Here is a 22,398-nt window from a genome sequence, read left to right as displayed (position 1 = left end):
CCCTCGTTGAGCTCTGGGAATCTTACTCATTGGCAGAAACACAACACTATGAGTAGGGTCTAGTGTTATTCTTATTTGGCTGCGGTTTTCTGTAAGGTGGAGGTACTTCCCCAGTTAGGCTCTGCTCTAGATCAGGAATGACATCCGCTGTGCTGTGCCCTACCACACAAAGCGAGATGATATTCACAATGCCCATCCCTCTCTTTTGGACGTAGCTTAAGAACGTACCCGGGTTCAATGATTGTTATTAAAAAGCACATACAAAGGGCTCATAGTAGTCCATGCAAAGGGCTCATAGATTGTGTTAAATGGAGCAACTGAGTAATATGACGGAGTACTAAAGTTTGTAGTTTGTAAACAATGTCTCTTTTATATTTTATAAAGAGTATTTTGCGACTTTTTTAATAAATTTTCAACTGATTGATGACAGAAACGCTCCCTGAATCCCCACGCTACATTTTTGATTACCCCGTCGAAGCGTTTTTTATTAATAATATAATGGTTTCTCGATCAACAATGGTTCGTCGTAAAATGAAACAATATCCCTCATGACAACATTCATCGCTCATATTTTAATAAAAGTTGTATTGAAAAGGGAAAAGGGGAACAATTTTCACTGCTCAGAATTTCGGCACTATTTTATTACGACAAAAGATCACCATAGGCGCTGTCGCTTCGCTTGAATTGAATGAAAGTCGCTACAAAGCGTTGGACTCAAGGTTTGTTGTTTGTATTTAAAACATTTACTTGGTATTTAATGAAGATCGTATAGGTTTTTTTCTGGTTCTTTTCTTTTACATATATATCGTTTGTATGTCGTATAATTGACAGAAGCTGCTCGATTCGGGCTACTAATGTCACTTTGACGTTAGAAATATCGTAGATAGATCTTAATGGGATCACAGCGGAATCGAAATAAAAGTCAATTTTGACATGTCGTTTAGCTATCGATCTTTTAAAGATCTTTCCAAGATTTTAAACGTGTCTTAATCTTTCTTTGAATCGGGCCGTATGACAAAAAGTGAACTGATAATTTTCCATTGTTTAGTGGAAAAGCTTAAAAAGATGTTTATATTAGTATATTTTTAGTTTGTTACCATTACACATATTTTTTCAGTTGACTGAATAAATTGTTACTAGTACAGTTTCGTGTTACCGGGAATACCTTCACACTAACAACATTAAGATTCCAGCAGTGGATTCAATGCGCATGATTTATGTTTCCATCGCGATCCTCTGATGTTGATTAATGGTCTCGCCAGCATTGAGGTTGGATTAGTTTTAGCCTGATTGCCAAATTTCATCAAATATCAGGAAATTATATGTATTCATTACGTATTTAATTAATAAATTGTTTTAACAAGTTAAAAAAAGAGAGTTTTATTTTATTTTAGTTTTCATGAAGATATGAAGATTAAACAGAAACAGTTGTCAAGGTCAAGTTTTATTATGCTATATTGAAAACTGTACATACACATGTAAAAGGGGTATTAGCTAGGGGTTTTTATTAATAATTAATTTTGTAATAACTATAAATACAAAGTTGTATTGTATTTAACCCTCTGGTAAAACCATTTACGTATAACAGCCATATCGGCGATTGGGAAACTCGTTCAATGATTTCAGTATTCTCACGCAATAAAATCCAAATTCAAAGTATTTTTCCAATGACTGTTACGGCCGTTATGCTGAGTGAGTCAGTATGTCCCTCGTAGTTCCGAAACACAAAGGATTTCTACTTTTTTCCTTTTAATTAATATCGATTAGTTCGTGTAAACTTCTTCATATTCAACAAAAGGAGAAGACTTCACCTCATGAGGACTTCATATTCAACGACTCTCAATACAAGAGGAAATGCAATTTTTTGGAATCTCTAAGTGGATTGAGGATATACTTCATACCTATATTTGTAGTTGTATTGTAAGGTGAAACTTTGATTGGGTTAGTTCCCCGTTTAAATGCGAACGATTTGCGCAGTGGTGGCGCAATTTAATTCGGTGATGAACTTTTGTTGTAAATTGTCTTCGGCACCGGATGTTCTGGGACAGTTCGCAGAAAGGGGTTACCTATTCCGGTTAATTACTACAGACTGGTTGGTAAATAAGATTCGCGTAATTTTCTTTTGATTCTTAGTTGCGACTACTTAAAACTCGGCTATAATTAAGAATACCTCACCTCAGATAGGTTGGTGAGTTTATTGTCAGGCTGTAAGCAATGTGCAACACACTGTAAGTTTCTTGTTTTACACTAAATTTGTATACATAATTCAAGCATTAACAATGGCGCCCCCATCAAATGTTAGATGTTTATGTATTTATTATGTTACTTCACATGATAAGTCGCTTAAAAATAAAACATAAAAAAGGTGCAGTGCCAGTGCCGTGCAGTGCAGTGAATAGGTTATTGTTATTGTGTGTTAGTGTTAAAGAAACGGTTTATTGCATTTTCAAAAAAATTCGCGTTTATAATAAACGGTTAATACCTATAAAATGGTAACGTGATTATTAAATGAATAGAAAATAATGATATTGGCTATTCGTATATATTCCTGCTGTGGCACTAAAGCTGCATCAAAGCAGCGATTGCTGCAATTAATGGATCGAATTCGTGTTGCTAATTGGATTTCCTCGTATTCTCTAGTTATTGTTTTCCGATAAACTGTTCTTGTTGAAGTTTACTTGTTCAAAATGTATCACTTAATATGTTTTAATATTTTTTGTTGTTGTTGTTATACATAAGTTTATTTGTTTATCATTTTCAACTGTTTCTATATTACAAAATAATTTGCGCTGTTCTTAAATATAAAAAGCGGCCAAGTGCGAGTCGGACTCGCCCATGAAGGGTTCCGTACCATTTATGACGTATTAAAAAACTACTTACTAGATCTCGTTCAAACCAATTTTCGGTGGAAGTTTGCATGGTAATGTATATCATATATTTTTTTTAGATTTTTCATTCTGTTATTTTAGAAGTTACAGGGGGGGGGGCACACATTTTGTCACTTTGGAAGTGTCTCTCGCGCAAACTATTCAGTTTAGAAAAAAATGATATTAGGAACCTAAATATCATTTTTGAAGACCTATCCATAGATACCCCACACGTATGGGTTTGATGAAAAAAAAATTTTTTTTTTAATTTTATGACCTATTAAAAAAAACTACTTACTAAATCTCGTTCAAACCAATTTTCGGTGGAAGTTTGCATGGTAATGTATATCTCTATAAAAAATGATATTAGAAATCTCAAAATCATTTTTAAAGACCTATCCATAAATACCCCACACGTATGGGTTTGATGAAAAAAGATTTTTTGAGTTTCAGTTCTAAGTATGGGGAACCCCCAAAATTTATTGTTTTTTTTTTCTATTTTTGTGTAAACATCCTAATGCGGTTCATAGTTCATCTACTTACCAAGTTTGAACAGTATAGCTCTTATAGTTTCGGAAAAAAGTGGCGGTGACATAATCGGACAGACAGACGGACATGACGAATCTATAAGGGTTCCGTTTTTTGCCATTTGGCTACGGAACCCTAAAAAGTGTCGCCCTATTGAACTAATCAACATTTTTTAATTTACTTTAGCTATTAAAACTAATAGTGTCTCAATGAAACACTTAAACAAGTGAGAATTTCATTCGCGCCGGTCATTAAGAAAGTCTTTTCAATTAAGAAAATTAATGTTAGGTACCATTAAATATGAAAAACCACCAAAATAATTAAACACTGGAATAACAGGAAGAACTAAACAGAATTAGTTTATTTAATGGGTAAGAAACGAAAATACATACCTACCTACTTTGAATAGCTATGTAGGTAGCGGATACAAGTACATATAATTGATATTGCCAATTGACACTAAATATATTTTAACTGCATGTAATTATTACTGGAAAGCTTTCAAAACATCCAAAACGCACAAGCACGTAATAATAAAAATAATAATAATTCAGCCTATATACGTCCCACTGCTGGGCACAGGCCTCTTCTCATGCGCGAGAGGGCTCACACACACATTTATTTTTCACGTAAGCACACAGTGAAAAATAAATTAATATTTCTAACGTCTCATACATACGAATTTCATGGGATAAATTAACACGATCCATCACGCGACGTTTCATTAGACGTTAGGTGAAATAATGAATATGTATGAGGGCAATTTTCCAGGTCACTCGGGCAGGATCCTTTGCATGTGCGTCACGAGGGAGTCGCAGTACCTACTCACGGGCTCCGAAGACACCAGCGTCATCGTCTGGGACCTTCACACGCTGGCAGTGAAGGCCAAAATGACGTGAGTATGACATTTTTATCGACTATGCGAGCGTAAGCGCTGTAAGGTGAATGTAAGCGCTGGTCCCTGGTCCCGGTAAGAGCATGCGACTTGCAATCCGGAGGTCGCAGGTTCAAACCCTGGCTCGTACCAATAAGTTTTTCGGAACTTATGTGCGAAATATCATTTGATATTTACCAGTCGCTTTTCGGTGAAGGAAAACATCGTGAGGAAACCGGATTAATCACAACAAGGCCTAGTTTTACCCTCTAGGTTGGAAGGTCAGACGGCAGTCGCTTTCGTAAAAACTAGTGCCTACGCCAAATCTTGGGATGAGTTGTCAAGCAGACCCCAGGCTCCCATGAGCCGTGGCAAAAGGCCCGGACAACGCGAGGAAGAAGATGACTGATGATGAGGTCAATTTTTCAATGCAATTAGATCAAGTTACCAAATGATAGTTAATATTTATTTAAATGTTTTATTTAGGATACTTAAACGAAGTGTAGGAAACTATAATTAATATCCGATTATATTTAGTTTTCAGTAAATTGCGAAAACCATTCATTCCGCCTGTTATATATTTGGAAGGATTGTATTTATAGCCTTAACAATAAATAAATACAAACCATAATAAATATCACTAAATATATTACACTATATCGTTGAATATGTAGCCTAGTCAGTACATTTCGTGACCTATCCTATCCGTGCAAAGTTTTTTTTCCATATAATTTGGCTTCCGCGATTCACGCTATTACTTACAGAACATTACTGTTGCAACACAACTAATTGTTCACAACTGTTACCCATTATTAGTTTACGGCATTTTCAGCCAATTGTATAACAAATTAAACTTGATGAAATCTTCTCTGATAACTAAATTGCCCTTTCAGAACACGTCTACTTTTGGGTGTAAATGTTACGTTTTATGTCAGTCTATTTTAGGGGTCTGGCAGTAAAGTGCAGCTATTTGGACGTGATTGTTTGTTTGGACGCAGGGAACACATCGCACCTGTACTATGCGTGGCAGCTGTCGTGAATCGCTCGCTGGTAATCAGCGGTGGGGAGGACTCGGCTGTCATCGTTGCGTCGCTGGTTGACGGCTCACTTGTACGTACCTATACAATTTTATTATTACTTATCATGCGACAGTTATAAATATAGCTTATACAATACCAACCTAGGTATATTTAAGGGACGGTGACGAAGTGGTTAACGAGGGTGCAGAGTATTAGGGTCGGCAACGCGCATGTAACTCCTCTGGAGTTGCAGGCGTACATAGGCTACGGAGACTGCTTACCATCAGGCGGGCCGTATGCTTGTTTGCCACCGACGTAGTATTCAAAAAAACTTTCAATCCGGAGGCTCGGTTCCTATTTCATACCTACTAATGGGCGCTTCGGAACTTTTGTCCAGGATGTCATGGACTAACAAACACAAAACTAACATATTTACATTTCCGTAGAAATTCAACGACGTATGTTGCGAAATTCCCAACCAACGTGTGCTAGCTTGGAAACTACTTACGCTATTACGTACAGTCAACTGCAGAAACACTCCCCCTGCAAAGTAATTTCTATGCAGGGGGATTAGTCATATCTGCAGCTGACTGTTCATTAGAGAGTGGAGTTCACCTGTAATGATGTTTATCAAACTTGTGAAAATCGTTAGGTTATGAAAATCAATTCTGTACCTAGTGTGTTCATTCTATATACACGGTGTCACACGAGGAATCCAAAAGATTTTAACCACGCACTTCTGACGCCAAAAGAAGTAAAAAATGTTACATGAGTTTAAGTTAATTGCGCCAAAAATTTTTTTCAAATTTCTCAATTTTGAATTTGCACATATAAAGTTAATGTTATGGTAAAACTGGCACTGAAAATAATTTTTTACGATTTTTCTTTTGTGAAACCTAGTTTTTGCAAAAGTTACTTGTCACTTTTTGACATCTATCAATAAGGATATTTAGACTGCGCCCGATAATGGCATCATCGCCATCAAAAATGCGTTGCGCTAAATAACAATAAGAAGATGTTTTTTTAAATTGCTTTTAAGTCTGAAACTAAGCGAAACCCATAAATGTTTATATGATATTTTAGTCTCTAAATGTTACCAGGAATACACTGTTAAAATCTTTCGGTTTCCTCACGTTACACCGTGTATATATAGCGTTGTAAAAGTTAAATACGAAATAGTTTTCAGAGAAAACTGAAAGCTAAACCCATTTCAAGGAAAACGGAATAATACAGCTATAACAAAGCAAAGCCCATTTTTGCTGACCTGAGTCTCTGTGGACTGATTTCAATTTACTGCGTTTTGCGCTCTCACAAAATCCACTGAAAATGTGGGTACTGGTTAAAATTAAGGGAGACCAGCTTTTATGTTTTACTTTCTATTTGTGCTAATAATTGTTAATTTGTTCTTTGTTGCAAGGTTTAACTTCAAAGAACATTTTTCATTATGCTAATAAAGCCCGCATTCAAAGGATAATCGCATTTAACAAAGAGTTTAGTTATTTATTGCATTATGCGCTCTCAAACTAATTTATACACTGCAAACAGAGGACTTATAAGTTGATTAAAGTTCTGTTTACTTTCTAAGAACTGCATAGCCGTCATTGTACAGCTGATCTTGTAGAGATAAATAATAAAAGTATGTTATAAGTTTTACAGACTTATTGTTATTCTATTTCTAATTAAATTATTTATTATATCTATTTTCACCAAATGTTCTGAATGTATCTTTTATTACAAAATCTATTCTTTCATAATCTATTGAAAGTACCCTTTTTAGGGTTCCGTAGTCTACTAGGAACGCTTATAGTTTCGCCATGTCCGTCTATCCGACCATCCGCGGCTTTGCTCCGTGATCGTTAACTACTTTCTTCTTACTGACTTTTGAACCATGGGTGAAAAAAATCGTAAAGCAAAAACTATGCCGCCATTTTTGAGTAATTGCAAAAATTCTTCTCTTCTTAGTAACGGAATGGTAACTACGGAAACCTACACTGAGCATGGCCCGAAATGCTCTTGAACGATTTATTTTTTAGAGTCAAACCAAATGACTTTCATGATTTAGGTGACAAAACTTGACCACCACCGGGGCTCCGTCACGGGCGTGAAGGTCCTCCAAGACGGCGAGATCGTGGTCACATGCTCCCAGGACGGGACAGTCTGCACGTGGAATGTAGACAACTTCACGTTGCTGAGCACCGTCACGGCTGGCATGCCTGTGCATGCAATGGAGATCACGGACGACAACGTGTTCCTCGTCACCCTGCAGGGAGAAAACGAACTGCATGTCCGGACGCTCATCACTGGGACGTACCTGCATATGTTGAAGAGGCATAAAACTAAGGTTAGTTTAATGATTTGTAGAATATGGGGTACAAAATTATGCTTTTCTAACAAAAGAGGCTGCTCACTCTTTGCAATAATGCCGTAGCGTCTGCTTCAATGAGCTAATTGCGTGCAACAGCATATATCATCACATGCAATCACCGTCGTTGAATAAGTAAGTAAGTAAGTAAGTAAGTAAATATTCTTTATTGTGCACCATACATTTAAAAATAGACAGGAAATGAAAAAACACGTAAAAGAACGAAGAAGAACGTGAATAATATATTTTTCGTTTTGTTTTGTTATTTTGAATGTTCAGATCTTAATAATGATAAACTTCAGTGAGGTTTCAGACTATGAAAGTGTAAGAGTTAGGTATAACTTTTATAACAATGCAACTTCTTTTAAGCGGGTCCACTAATACGTACACAGATAAAAATATTTACCAACTGTCTCAATTGAAATACTTTGATCCAAGACATATTGGACTTACTAAGATCATCTCACTAACGGTTCAAGGGTGTTAAATTCTCGAAATTAACGATTGAAAGTCTTTTGATAATCATTTTATTACTGGGGTCAAAATACAGGGTGCCCTTAGCCATTGGACAAATCCTGAAATTTCCTTCTTACTTCTCAGGAATGCTCTGACGTTAATATTTTTTAAATTAGAACAAAAGATAAAAAAATATTTTTTACGGACAAAAGTTATTTGCAATAATCGACAACAAAAAGAAACACACTGTGTTAATCTTAAGCAGTGTTTTTGACAATTTGTTCGAAATATTTCATAATGATGACATTTTTCAAAAGTCAGAAGCTTATTAGTGTCATAAAAAAAAAGATAACCAAAAAGGTCGAAGTAGGTTCCACACTATTATTTTAGGACCTTTTTACCTTAGGAGCTAAGTACTAACACATACAGGCTGCTCCAAAGTAAAAAATGGTAATTTGTTATTTTCTTCGAAGCCGCTACACCGGTTGTTATGATACTTTGTACACTGGTTCTAAATACCCTAATGCATATGTACATTTCTGCTTTGTCCAATGGCTAGGGACACACTGTATACATATTGAATCAAAACTGACCTCTTTTATTTGATAATTTGTTACTTGACACATGAAAGTACTTCTTTGCCAAGACTTTATTTATTGGACGAATACATTTTCGAGTTTCCTTATATCGGAATTCGAAAAGATCTTGAAACATAATATTCCATGGTTTAAGACTTTTTTTATCCGTGTCTGTCATTTATCCCAAAAATCACATTGAAAATGTCCAGTTAATAGAATCCATCACTTCTCACCTCAAATATTCTGCATAGGTATACTTAGCAATTACCTTGAGGTTGGAGATAATCCTCTCAGGATGGAAAAGTAGAAAAACCTCGGCACAATTTATAATTTCTTTTCCGCTGTGTAATCGCTGCACGGACGGTAAAATAATTGTTTTATCTCGCGCACAACGGCTTATTTGATTAAATTGCAAACCTGCTTTTGTGAACCCAAAATGCTTTGTTTGAAATTTCTGCTTGGATCATGAATTCTGTTCATACCATTCTAATTAATTACTCAAATTTGGGTTGAAAATAATAAGAAGTTTCGATGATTTATGTGTAGAATGGCTTCAGTTCTTTTTAGCTTAATATTTATCATATTACATGTATACTTTATTGAAGTATACATTTCGTATTTCTTTAAATATTTCATCATTATTATAGCAAGAAATATAAAACCGTAGAATAACTTATATTATTAAAGTACAGAATATTATCGTTGAGCGTTATTGTTTCGAATGTGCTTGTCGAATGCAGTAACTAGGATCGTCGACGTATTACGGATAATACCCAAGTGACAATTAATATAATGTTGCTACTGGTCAGTGTTGGCCGAACGTTAATTGCAATTAACCATTATAAATTGAACCGTACCCGTGAGGGACGGTTACAGTTTATGGTTCAATTTATAATGGTTGCTGGCCAATAATTTTTAATTGCATTAACGTTTCGGCCAACACTGCTATTGGTGTTAAGTTAATTAGTCTAATGGCAAAATTAATAATTAAATAGGCACTTTCTATATATGTATACAATGATTGAATGAATATATATGTATCTAGTATGATACATTGAGAACGCAAAAGTAAATCGAACCACCTTAAATATGTACCTACAACGAAATTTTCTAAATGTGCTAGTTTTGATTAAACCTAGGATCAATATAATACGATAGAGTCATGTTCTGAGAGATATTTAACTTAGAGGAAAAGGAAAAAATAAAAAGGATAGTCCTAACTCTAACTTTATCTGGAAACACTGCCCAACAAGTAACCCGAAACTTGCCTCGGCTCGTTATTCTCTACACTGCACGACTAACTTTAGAATTTAATGCATCCGTACAAAAGGGACATTAATTAACTCCCCGTGGTAACCAGATAGCATAACACTTCGCGACAATTTTCAACTAAAATGTTGCTTATTCAGTTCGTTCGTTCGTTTATTAACAAACGATATGAATTTCTTTGTAAGTTTACTGCAGAGATAATATCTTATGTTGCAGACCTATCTATTTTTTATAATTTCAAGATAAGTTAGGTAAGTAGAATGTCAAACAATGTTAAGCGGTTTATTTATTTATTACAGAAGTATTTGTTATTAAGATTATTTAAAAACGATATCAACATGGTATCATTTTCAGAACGATGTTAGGTACTGTGACGGTTTGAAGCCTTCACAGTCTTTTGCAGTCTGGCAACAATTATATATTTGAATTCAGATCTATCACCCTGCTAGAGGAATAAAGATCGACAGGTGGGCATTCCGTTGGTAGCAGTCATTAAAAGTAGTCGATATTTGTGATCTAGCTGAATGATATAAAAAATATAAAGTCAGAAAATCTACGACGAGTGTTAATCATCCTCCTAGATAGGCGTTCCCTCATTACAGTACATATACTAGTATTTCGGTGACATCATGCCTGGTATCATATGTAATATTATGAATAACGAACACGGCTTTTAGTTTAATTCTTTCAATCACAGTACCTCTTTAATCTTGTTTTACTACTGATTAATCTGAAGTATTCATAAATAGTTCAAAATTATACTACAGAGCCACACTTTAATCAAATGGGTATATCAATTCAACCAACCCTTCAACTCTCCACTGGCTAAAAGGGCCAACGATCAACCGCTATAGGGCTGTATCGCGTATCTTACTCCAACTTCTCCGGGTGAGGTAATTGAGGGTCTCTAAATTGCTTTAGCCCTTAGTTATTCTCAACTAGTGGAAATAAAATACTGCTGATGTGTTGTAAGTGGCTCTCGAGCTCTGCCTTATTGCATTACTGGCAACGTCGTGCTAACTTCCCACGTTTACAGAGCTATCCATCTATTGGGTAGGTGTATGAAGTTTTATGTAGATAGTTTATTTTTTGTTTTGCAATAAATAATAAATGTTATTATTATTATTTTTACAGATGTTTATCTTAAACATAATATATGATAGAGACTAGACGGGTCCTTATAACATTATTATACAATTATAAAAAACAGGTAGTCTATCTTGCGCGCGAAATACTGCGCTTAGCCTACTGTCCTATAAACCTATTCGTTTCCTTTCCCGAAACAGTTAAAGTGTTTCTGCGTGGCGCATGACTCGTCGCGCGCGGCGGTGGGCTGCTCAGACCAGCGTGTCTACGTGTACAGTTTACACACGGCGCAACTCCTGCGTACTATCGCCGTGGCCCACGATCTATCAGCGCTGGCGGTGGCGGACAGGGACCACTTCCTATTGGCTGCTGGTGAGACATTATGACGACAATCCGGCTAACCGAAATGCTGTCTTTACATTGAGATCGAGTAGCACAAATAGCGTGCAGGAATCGACCATCTCAATAAACTACTCGCACGTTCACCGGGCTCGTCAGCGAACATCTCTATTTGGATAGCAGCCAAAGTGATTAAACTACATTCTTCTACATCTTCTCCGCTTTGCATGCACGTGTCTTCATATCAGTGAAAAGACGATATTAATATAATGCTGCATTGTCGTTGCGCGTCGAATGATGGTCCCTATACATGACAGTTCATTTTTTTAAAGAGTAGCTGTCATGTAAAATGTTTGTAGAGATTTTTTTTGGAAATTCAGTACATAGATTCAAAGTAGTACATTAATTTATGTAGAAATAGAAGATACGCGAAGGAACTGACAACTTGTTTTATTTGCAGGTGGAAACAGAGTGACAATATACTCATTTCATACAGAAGATAATTTAACTAACTTCCGGCCGACGAAACAACTAAAACGACGACAGACTAAATCAAAAACTAACATCAGCTTATTACAAGTAAGTTTTACGAGCAAATATGGCACTTTAAACAAGTATCACTAAAAAAATCTACTTGAGATTTTTTAAACTAATTTATTCACTACTAAAATCTTATTTTCATATTAAGTAATTCCTTTAGCAATATTATAGATCTGAAACTACGTCTGTAGAGATAAAGTTCAAATGAGATTATAAACAGACCAAATCCTCATAGACATATGCTACGTCGTCAGCTGCGTTCAATCCTTTATTAAGACCGTATTAAGTCTGAAGCAACAAATTAACTGTCAGCAGATTTTCCGCCATACTGAGCACACCTTTACGCTGACTAAGTAACCAGATCTACCTTTTGAATTGAATTTTATACAACATGGATTTAAATTTCGTTATTGTCATCGGCCACTAATAAGTAAATTTTGAAATTGATAATTTTAATACTATATGCACAATTACATACATGTGCAAGCGTATGAGTAGCATTTTGACTAATTTCATGTCTCTTAACGATTTTCACTAATACAACTTTGTTAAAAATGCAGACGACAAATTCCTCGATTTAGTATTAAGTTCTAATGAGCTCACGAAAGTTGAATCGGCTTTTCCTCTTTCTAGAGTAGATTCCTACCACCCTCATTTACGGATAACTTTAAGTTTTCCTTCGTTACTTTTTTGAGAAAAATAAACATTAAAAACTAAACTTTTTAAAGCGGACTACGAGATGATAAAAGCAGATGTAAATAACATAGATTGGAATTCCGCTTTAAATGATACCTTTAAATGATGTGAATGAAATGACGACTATTTTTTACAAAAAACTACAAAGTATCATTGATAAGCATGTACCCGTAGCGAAGTCAGTAAAAAATTGCCGATATCCTGTTTGGTACACCAACAATCTTATTTAATTAATTAAAGAGAAAGTAAAGTTACGAAATAAATGGAAAGGATTTAAAAATCCTATTGACGAATTAGACGTCAAAAATTCGAGGGTACGGTGTCATAAACAAATAGAATTATGCCATCGGAAATACATGTGTTCTATATAATTCTCTATATCTACCAATAACATGAAGGTAATTTGTTCCTTCATCAAATCAAAGCGTAAAACTGAAGGGACGATACCAAGTAAGATGCAGTTTGAAAGGTAAACGGTATCATCACCGTATCATCATCACGGTGATGCATTTGCCAAATGTTTTTCATCTGTGGACGCTGTTGATAACACCGGTAGTCCAATTTTTAACAAGACCCAAATAGATGCTACATATGATTATACAAATAATAGTTTAAGCTCTATAACGGTCACTCGTGACTGTATTGAATCGTCGCTCAACAAGATAGACAAGAAAAAGGGACCAGTACCCCTAGTGTAAATAAATTCGATTTCCAAACGTGACGTACGCGTTTGCGTTTAGTCTCATTTTGTAGTGGATTTCGAAAGAGCGCGCCAAGCGGGACGTTTTGGAACCTCAAAATCCTATACAAAATGAGACTTAACGCAAACGCGTTCGTCACGTTATGATGTCGATCAAAGTTACACTAGGGGTACAGGTCCAGACAAAATACTAGCGTTTTTCATAGGTAATTGTGCAAAAGGTCTATCATTATCCCGTTTTCATAATTGACATCTATTCTATTCTAAATGGTGTTTTTCCATCAATATGGAAACAAGCCAATGTAATACCTATTCCTAAACGTGGTGATAGATCAAATATTCAAGATTTTCTCTTTATCTTTCTCTTTATTATCTATTCTCGGCAAAGTTCGAATCCTTAGTTAATTATGTCTTAACTACCCATATGAAGCCCGTCATTGTTTGAACAACATGGCTTCCGAAAAAATATGTCCACAGCTACAAATTTAGCAGTGCACGTTTCCACTCTGGCTGAAAACATAGACAAAGGCTTACAAATCAACGCTGCTTACACTGACATAAGCAAAGCTTTTGATCGAGTAAACCATGGTTTGTTTATACACAAGCTGTATAATTTTGGAGTACATGGTAAATTGCTGGATTGGTTCTCATCTTATCTTACATCCCGATCTCAGAAAGTTGTAATATGTGGACATGAATCTGAAAGTTTCAAAGCTTTATCGGGTGTACCACAGGGGTCGCACCTAGGACCTACATTATTTTTAATTTTTCTAAATGAGCTTGCTAAAGAAATTCATCATCCGACATTCTCATTTTTCGCAGACGACTTAAAGATAAGTCATTTAGTCATTTAGTCATTTATTTATTGCAACCATAGTTTAGTACAGATCTTAATAACTAAGTACATTCAGAGTCATATGGGCCCTGGCAGGGCATTGCAATGTCATACATATTTTAATTTACAATTATCTCAATCGTTATTCGTGAATCTACTTATTTGGTACTTATTATGCATGCATATATTTTTATAATACCATATCTAGTCTTAATTTTGTATATTATGTCACACTTATTATTTATATTTTTACAACCATTGGTTTGCACTTACATCTAGATCCCATTTCATGTCAAGTTAGGTATATATTTAAATTTTAACCATAATTCCAGAATTAATACAAAAGCAAAATAAGTCAAACCAATAAATTAAAATAAAAATAAAAATAAGAAGAATAAATTACAATTGAAAATTAAATTAGCTTGTCAAATTATTATCATTTAAAAAGTCATTAATAGTGTAATACGCTCTTTCTGTAAGCAAGTTCTTTAATTTACGTTTAAATATATGTTCTTTTTCTTCGGCTTTTATACTTTCAGGGATTTTGTTATAAATTATTATAAACCTAACATGTGGACTGTTTCTGTGCATTATTAAATTTGATTTTGGCAGGCATAGTCTGTTTTCATGACGAGTTGCTATTCTTCGATTTGGGGCATCTTTAATCTGGCGGAAAAAGTGCATGTGCTCCCTGACGAACATGCCAACCTCTAAAATATAAATGGATGGAAGAGTGAGAAATTTATTCTCTCTGAAATAGGGTCCACATGGTTCAGCATGATGCAAGTTTAAGAGAATGCGCAAGCACTTCTTCTGCAATATAAACAGGTCGTCGGCATCTGTGCTAGCTCCCCACAAAATTACTCCGTAACGGAGCCAGGCATATGCGTGCGCATAGTATGCTGTAAGTGCCGTTTCATAACTAGTATTAGCCTTTAAAATACCGAGTGCATAGTTAAATCTTGTCAATTTTGTTTTCGTTTTTATAATGTGCATTTTCCAATTTAAGTTTGAGTCTATTGTGATGCCTGTCAAGTAATCAACAACTCATCAGACTCGCAGCAGCTACAATTGGTCCAGTAACAATAAACTGCCGCTAAATATAGGGAAATGCATGCGCATAACTTTTACGAAAAAGCGGTTGCCTGTAAAAACATCGTATGCCATACACAATGTACCCTTAGAAGAAGTTTCGCTTATTAGAGCCCTCAGAGTGACTCTAGATAAGGAGTTATCATTTAATACCCACCTTGATAGTATAATAAAAACCGGCCAAGAGCATGTCGGGCCACGCTCAGTGTAGGGTTCCGTAGTTACTCTTCCGTCACAATAAGCTAAACTGGAGCTTAAAGTATAGTAAATTGTTAACCAAGGGATGAAACGGTACCTTTCACCCGAGTTAAACAAATAGGCAAATTTGCATAATCAGTACCTAATTAAAGTAAGTCTACTATGAAGGGGAAACTTTTTGCAATAACTCAAAAACAGGTAAACTGATCATATCCGCTATAGTTTTCATTTAATGTCTTTCTTAAGCTCTACTTCCAAGATTTTTTTCATATTTTTTGAACCTATGGTTCAAAAGTTAGAGGGGGGGGGACACATTTTTTTTTTCTTTCGGAGCAATTATCTCCGAATATATTCACTTTATCAAGAAATGTTTGTTGAAGACCCCTATTAGTTTTGAAAGACCTTTCCAACAATATCCCGCACTGTAGGGTTGAAGCAAAAAAAAACGTTCACCCCCACTTTACGTGTAGGGGAGGTACCCTAAAAAAAATTAAATTTTTAGATTTTATTGTACAACTTTGTCGGCTTTATTGATTTATATATCCATGCCAAATTTCAGCTTTCTAGCACTAACGACCACGGAGCAAAGCCTCGGACAGACAGACAGACAGACAGACAGACGGACATGGCGAAACTATAAGGGTTCCGTTTTATGCCATTTGGCTACGGAACCCTAAAAAGGCTAACCAACTGCTTGGCTTTATCTGGAGAAATTGCAAGAAATTCAAAAATATCTCAGCATTAAAGACGGTTTTTTCAGCTCTAGTTCGGATTCCGTTTTACAAATGTTAGAACGAATCGAACTTATACAGAAGAGGTTTCTATTTTTCCTCACTGTTCATCAGGGGAAACTGCGGTCACTAAACTCATACCGCAAACGATTAAAGTTTTTTTTAATGATTTCTCTCGAGGACCGCCGTTGGATTTCTGACTAAACGCTGCTACACAAAATTGTCTCGGGAACGCTAAACTGCCCTCAGCTTTTGCCACAAATACACTGGACAGTTCTGCGACAGCGTTCTCGACTAGCTAATTTTCGGCCTTTCTTATGTAAAACTTACCTATAGAACAAATGTTGGTTCTCATAGATTTACTAGAGTTAGACCTAGAATTTGTAGAGAGCACAACTTATTATATAAACAGAATAGGCTTGGCATACACGGGTCAGGATTCACTTCAAAGCAACTTTATATTTCGCCACTAACAACATCTAGTCACGTAAAGATAGGTAAAGTTAAACAAAGTCTCCAACGATTTTTATAGCACACGCAGTGCAAGTGGTAATTGTACGTCATAATTTCATAGAAGTTTAACGTCTAAAATAACACTTGCACTGCGTGTACTATCAATATCGGTGCAGACTTTTCTCGGTCTAACTTTAGTTATTTGGGGAATATTTCATAATAGCCATACTCGTTCTGTGCTCTATCTAAATTATAACATACCTACTTTATAACATACCTAGATTATAGCATACGAATTAAATACCAAGTATGTATCTCTAAACAAATGTATTCTACTACCTTACCTTACCAGGCAGAACAAAGTGAGTTGATCCCGATCAGCTGCCTCGAAGTGTCCCGAGATGGACAACTAGCAGCGAGCGGGTGCGCGCGGGGCCTTGTGCGCGTGTGGCAGCTGTCCACCCACCGGCTGCAAACCACGCTCAACGGCCACATGGGCCACGTGACGTGCGTCACGTTCTCGCCCAACAACCTGTTGGTGCTGAGTGGCTCTGAGGACAGGACTGTCGTTGTTTGGCAGCTGGCGGACAACTCCCCTACATTGACCTATAAGGTAAGATTTTTTTGTTGTTCTTCCTACGAGAAAATAATTTCTTCAGTTAGACAGGGTTCGGAATCGTTAACAACGTGGTAGATGAAAAATTGATCCTTCCTAATAGCTCATTTCAAGCCTTTACACATCAATCGTAAACGTTTGATCGTAATTTAATATAATGTAATGCTCTCTCTATCTCGCTTGCACCAATATAAAAGCACAATCTAGAGGCATAGCAAGATAAGATTGTTCAAGATTTTGGAACGAAATTTTATGTATACGAGACCGATACAAGTGGTACTTAAGTACAACATTTTAATGTATTAATTAGGTATGTACTAAAACACTAGATTGGATTGTAAATTTCATGTTGACTCGGAAATCAACACAAAATACAAGTAAAAGTTTAAATGTATTTCATAGGGTCACTCAGCCGCTCTGCAGTCGTTACTGATGATGTCGGACAACCGGCGCGCGATGTCGGGCGACCGGGCGCGGAACGTGCACGTGTGGCTAGTTGACTCCGGCATCGTTCTACATTCAACCACGGGACCCTCGGCGAGCCTCGAAGTCACTCTTAATATGAAGTTTGCTGTAAGTATTGATTACATTGATATTGTTTGGTTACAACGTACCAAATGTTTTGGGTCATTAAGTTATGGCCATTCGACATTTGACCGCTCGCTGGGCCTATATATAACAATTTATTACTATACCCAAAATTTTATTTTTCTTAGTAAATAGATTACTTACAGACCTTCAAAAATTTTCAACTGCAGCCCTCGTAAGTCCTTTCACTATAATTACTGGTACGAAACAACCCACATTAATTTAGATGGATTAGAAAGTAATAACACCGATTAGCCGACCCATACGTGGAAAACTAAATCAAAACTTTCATTGGCAAACACGTAATACCACTTAAGCAAGCGAAACATTGCCCAGAAGTTTTGTCAATGAATCCAACTTGGCTTTTAAAACTTTTTGACATGTCTTTTTTGTGACTGACGCCAAACACGAGGGACACAGATATTTTAATTGGTTCTCAACTTTCTCAAGATAACGAAAGTAATTGTAAAAGCTGTTTCACTTGCCAATTGCCAAGAAAATATCTCGATATTATATATAAATCAATATAAATTGCGATATTAACTCGGAGAGACCTACTTGCCACACGTAATTTTCAGTTTTTTTTTAATTCTTATGGCATTAAGGTTTCCGGCGGTAATGTGAAGGTATCTAGAGTGTTTTACCACACTTCTTCGCATTTCTCTAGTTTCTTTTATAAACCTTGATATATTGAATTTTCTTTTCTAGGAAGAATTATATTTGTTTTAAATAGGAATACACAAACATCTTTTCCTAACCAGGTGCTGTCGGATGGTGATAATTCAGTCCGTATCTGGGCGCTGACGGGTGGTGAGGGCAGCGACGAACGGCGCACGGTCTCCCACGCCGAGCGCGTCACATGTTTCGCGGTCACCGCGGACCTGCAACATGTCGTCACTGGCTCCATGGACATGTCGCTTAAAGTGTGGAAGCTGGACGGCGGGAAACTCTCCCAGGTTGGTTTACTTCGGGCTTAATTGCCAGTGTCCTGTTTGGCGATTACAACTATGTCATACAATCTGTCTGATTATACAATCATGACCTATTCAATTAGGTAACTTACAGTTCATACGGTTAGCGTACTAAGAGCTTAAAAATTCGGATGGTTATTCCAGTATAGCTTTCCTGGTTTTTGAGTTTGATATAAAACTTCACCATGCCTAAATTTTTTTTTCAAGTACAATAGCACAAAAAAGCGTGACATTTTTTCAACCCTTTATACTTGCTTAAACTAAAAGGTTTTTCTTGTTTAGGTCCTAGTGGGTCACTCGGACATCGTGACCTGCGTAGCTGTTGCTATCACGAACAAGACACAAGTCGTGTCTGGCTCGTGGGACTGCAACCTCATCGTGTGGGACATGAACACTGGCTCCGACCTACACCTCCTCTCCGGACATTTGGGCAAAGTCACTTGCGTCAAAGTCACTGGAGATGGGTCCATCGCTGTATCTAGTGAGTGTTGTCTGTCTCCTTATTTTAGCTCTTAAGATAAGATAGATAGATAATTTATTTGACAAACATGAGTAATGTATAATAGATGTTATACTGTACAAAGTTGTCCTTCATGCTTTGCCTGTCGGCGTACAAAATATAGTAAACCTGTCTATAATAGGCTGAGTGGTTAGGGTTGAGGTTTGTTTTGATTTTTGTAATTTATATATTTTTAGAATTATGAACAAAAAAGAATACTATAGGATATTTTTACCAAAGCATGTAGGGATCTACTTCTAATAATATATTGCCACCTAACTCAGTGATACATACAATCTAGGCACCTTGCTACATTTTTACAAACATACCTACATTTAAATCGTTCCAGTTTCAGTTTTCCAAAATGTTTGGATTTATTATATGAAAGTTAAATCCTGAACCTCAACTTGGTCTCTGCGAGAATTTATTTCTAAAATTATATTAATTTTACGCCAGCCAGCTTACATTCGCTGGTAGCGATAATCTTCTATAGAGATTTTAGAGCTCGTGTCTATCAGGCCAAATCGAGTTTTAGTTATTCGATCTGTTTCCGATATGATACTGATCTGTTAGTCTCAAAAGTGACATTTCTTTAACCAAAAACGTTACTTTTAAAGATAAAAGACATTTATTGGTGACAGTCTCAAACATGTACGAACTTGTGCAGGCAACAAAAACAGATGAACAGAGCATTAAGTGCGCGTCACGAAATGGACCCAACTCAGCACACATCACTTTAGGACTTTTGACACTGACAGATCAGTATCATATTGGAAACAGATAGATAACTAAAACTTGATTTAGCCTAGATAAGTCTGGCGTTTAGACTCTCAATTCTGTGTTATCGTTCTCCATATATAGATTTGTTTTATTTGTAAGGCGCTGAAGACAAAACGTTGATAATCTGGGAGACAAAGCGCGGGCTCGCTCTGACGTCCCTCGCTCTGCACGTTCCTGTCCTCGGATTGCAGATCACAAGCGACTGCTCTCGCATCGTCATACACCTTCTAGACAGAGGTATTTATGCTTGATTTTTGCCTTACACTATTTTACTAGTCACTCTGCGAGCAGTAGACCTCACGAACCTTCATAGCCGTGTATCATACATGAAAAGTTTCGACAAGTAGTTTGAGCGCGGTCAACTCCTGAACGTGGACTACTTTTGACGGTGACGTTATGAATGATTTTAGGGTTCCGTACCCAAAGGGTAAAACGGGACCCTATTACTAAGACTCCGCTGTCGGTCCATATCTCTTTCTATCTGTCCGTCTGTCACCAGGCTGTATCTCATAAACCGTGATAGTTAGACAGTTGACATTTTCACAGATGATGTATTTCTGTTGTTGCTAACCACAAATACTAAATAGTACGGATATATAGAACGCATATTGGACCGTTGATATAGTATACTGGACAAGTGCGTGTCGGACTCGCCCACCGAGGGTTCCGTACTTTTTAGTAATTCTTGTTATAGCAACAACAAAAATACATCATCTGTGAAAATTTCAACTGTTTTAGTGAAGATAATTGCACTCTAAACTGCCTCGTGAGAAGATATATGATTTCTTCGGCTAAACTCTTAAGTAGTTAAGACTTGTTTTGTGTTCTTGTCTAAGTGAGTACAATTTCTAAACAAGAACAAAGTTAATTCTTCGTTATACCTACACTGGGATCACTGACAGTCTTGCATCGCAGTGCTTAAACACTGACTGAACTAAGCAGTCATATTTTATCAGCGATATTTCGCATTTTTTTTTTTTTGTATTTGATTTATTCGGGCAATACCTGTTTTTTATTAAAATATCACTTTAGAAAAATAATTAGGTATTTACCGATATATTATTATTAAAATGGAGATATTAATAACATGGATGTGACTTCAACAGGGTGTCTCCCGATTATTTGTCTACATAACACACCGGCAACGTACGTGAAGATCCCAACGTATGCAGCCCCAACGAAGAATACCGATGGTATGAAAAAAAAACCTTTTTATCTCCTGCAATAATATTTTATCATACTATAGATTTTTTTGGTATGATGTATTCTCACATCAAATTATACTTTAAATATATATTTTGACCGCATGTAACAATTTACGTACCGTGCCTACCGGGTATTTTTATATTTTTCTCACGTGTATATATTAGATATTTTATTACATTCTGTCTATTTCTGGTCATTCAAATAAATGATTAGTGTAGAAATTTACATGTAAGGGATCTCCCAAAATTATAATAACTAAATAACATACTTAAAATAAGTCAAAAGTTTTTAAATATAAACAACTGAGGCTTTCGGTCTAATCAGAAGCTTATTGTTAAATGCTCAGTGCATACTTCTGCTGATTTGGTTGTTTACGCCATCTTTGTTTATACAGAATTAAGACCTTTGGCTCCAAAGCGGCCAATGAGAAGACTGCTCAAGAAAGAGGTATCTTTAGACACCTACACGTGGCAGAAAAAGTACGGGCATCTGACGTCGGCAGCTATGATGGCACAAGTAGACGAACGACTCAAACGAAGGCAAGATAACTTTAATTTTTAACCAAAAATATTTTTCTCCGGCAGAAATTTAATATTTAATAATATTTAAGATTTTATGGCCGCAATTTAAATTGTATATATCGTCAACCTTGGACTGTCTTAGATTTTTCGATTAAATATATTTTTTAATTGTGTGTCGAATTTGCACAAAATATTATTATAATCTGTTTTACTTTTATATCAATATTATCTAAACTAATTTACTATCACGTCAAAACACTAATTAACATCGTATCAGAGATTGTAACATTGAAATTAAATACACAGTAAACTTAATGATGAATATTCACAAAGATAAGTTTTGTTTTTGAAGAAATGTTTGATTATTTAGTCAGAAATTTAATTAGTTTTACTAACAACAATAGATAAGTGAAATGTTGATGAAAGAAAGAGAAGATTTAAAATTATTTTATGTTTAAGCAATCAAATATAAAACGCGCTGTTTAATTATAGAACTTTATTATTAACATTTTATTCAATATTGAATCTTTCATACATGTAATGAATATTTAGGTACTTAGTTTAATATTTAAGCATTTTATTTAATACTTTATT

At 35.9% G+C, this 22,398-nt stretch overlaps 1 protein-coding gene across 4 annotated transcripts in view; it reads left to right on the top strand.

Moving 5' to 3' along the window:
• LOC133519875 (protein qui-1) overlaps positions 1-22,398 on the top strand; it is a 136,858-nt gene that overhangs the window by 107,867 nt on the left and 6,593 nt on the right. For all 4 annotated transcript variants that reach the window (XM_061854044.1, XM_061854043.1, XM_061854046.1 and 1 more), the window contains 12 exons: positions 4,167-4,290; positions 5,268-5,379; positions 7,351-7,629; positions 11,240-11,411; positions 11,839-11,957; positions 16,976-17,236; positions 17,642-17,812; positions 18,589-18,783; positions 19,081-19,279; positions 20,177-20,314; positions 21,184-21,270; positions 21,678-21,822. In XM_061854044.1, coding sequence (XP_061710028.1) covers positions 4,167-4,290; positions 5,268-5,379; positions 7,351-7,629; positions 11,240-11,411; positions 11,839-11,957; positions 16,976-17,236; positions 17,642-17,812; positions 18,589-18,783; positions 19,081-19,279; positions 20,177-20,314; positions 21,184-21,270; positions 21,678-21,822 — 2,002 coding nt within the window. The remainder of the gene's footprint in view (positions 1-4,166; positions 4,291-5,267; positions 5,380-7,350; positions 7,630-11,239; positions 11,412-11,838; positions 11,958-16,975; positions 17,237-17,641; positions 17,813-18,588; positions 18,784-19,080; positions 19,280-20,176; positions 20,315-21,183; positions 21,271-21,677; positions 21,823-22,398) is intronic.

Source organism: Cydia pomonella, chromosome 7, assembly GCF_033807575.1.
Source record: "Cydia pomonella isolate Wapato2018A chromosome 7, ilCydPomo1, whole genome shotgun sequence".
Classification (NCBI taxonomy): Eukaryota; Metazoa; Arthropoda; class Insecta; order Lepidoptera; family Tortricidae; genus Cydia; species Cydia pomonella.
This window is presented reverse-complemented; position numbering and strand designations above follow the sequence as displayed.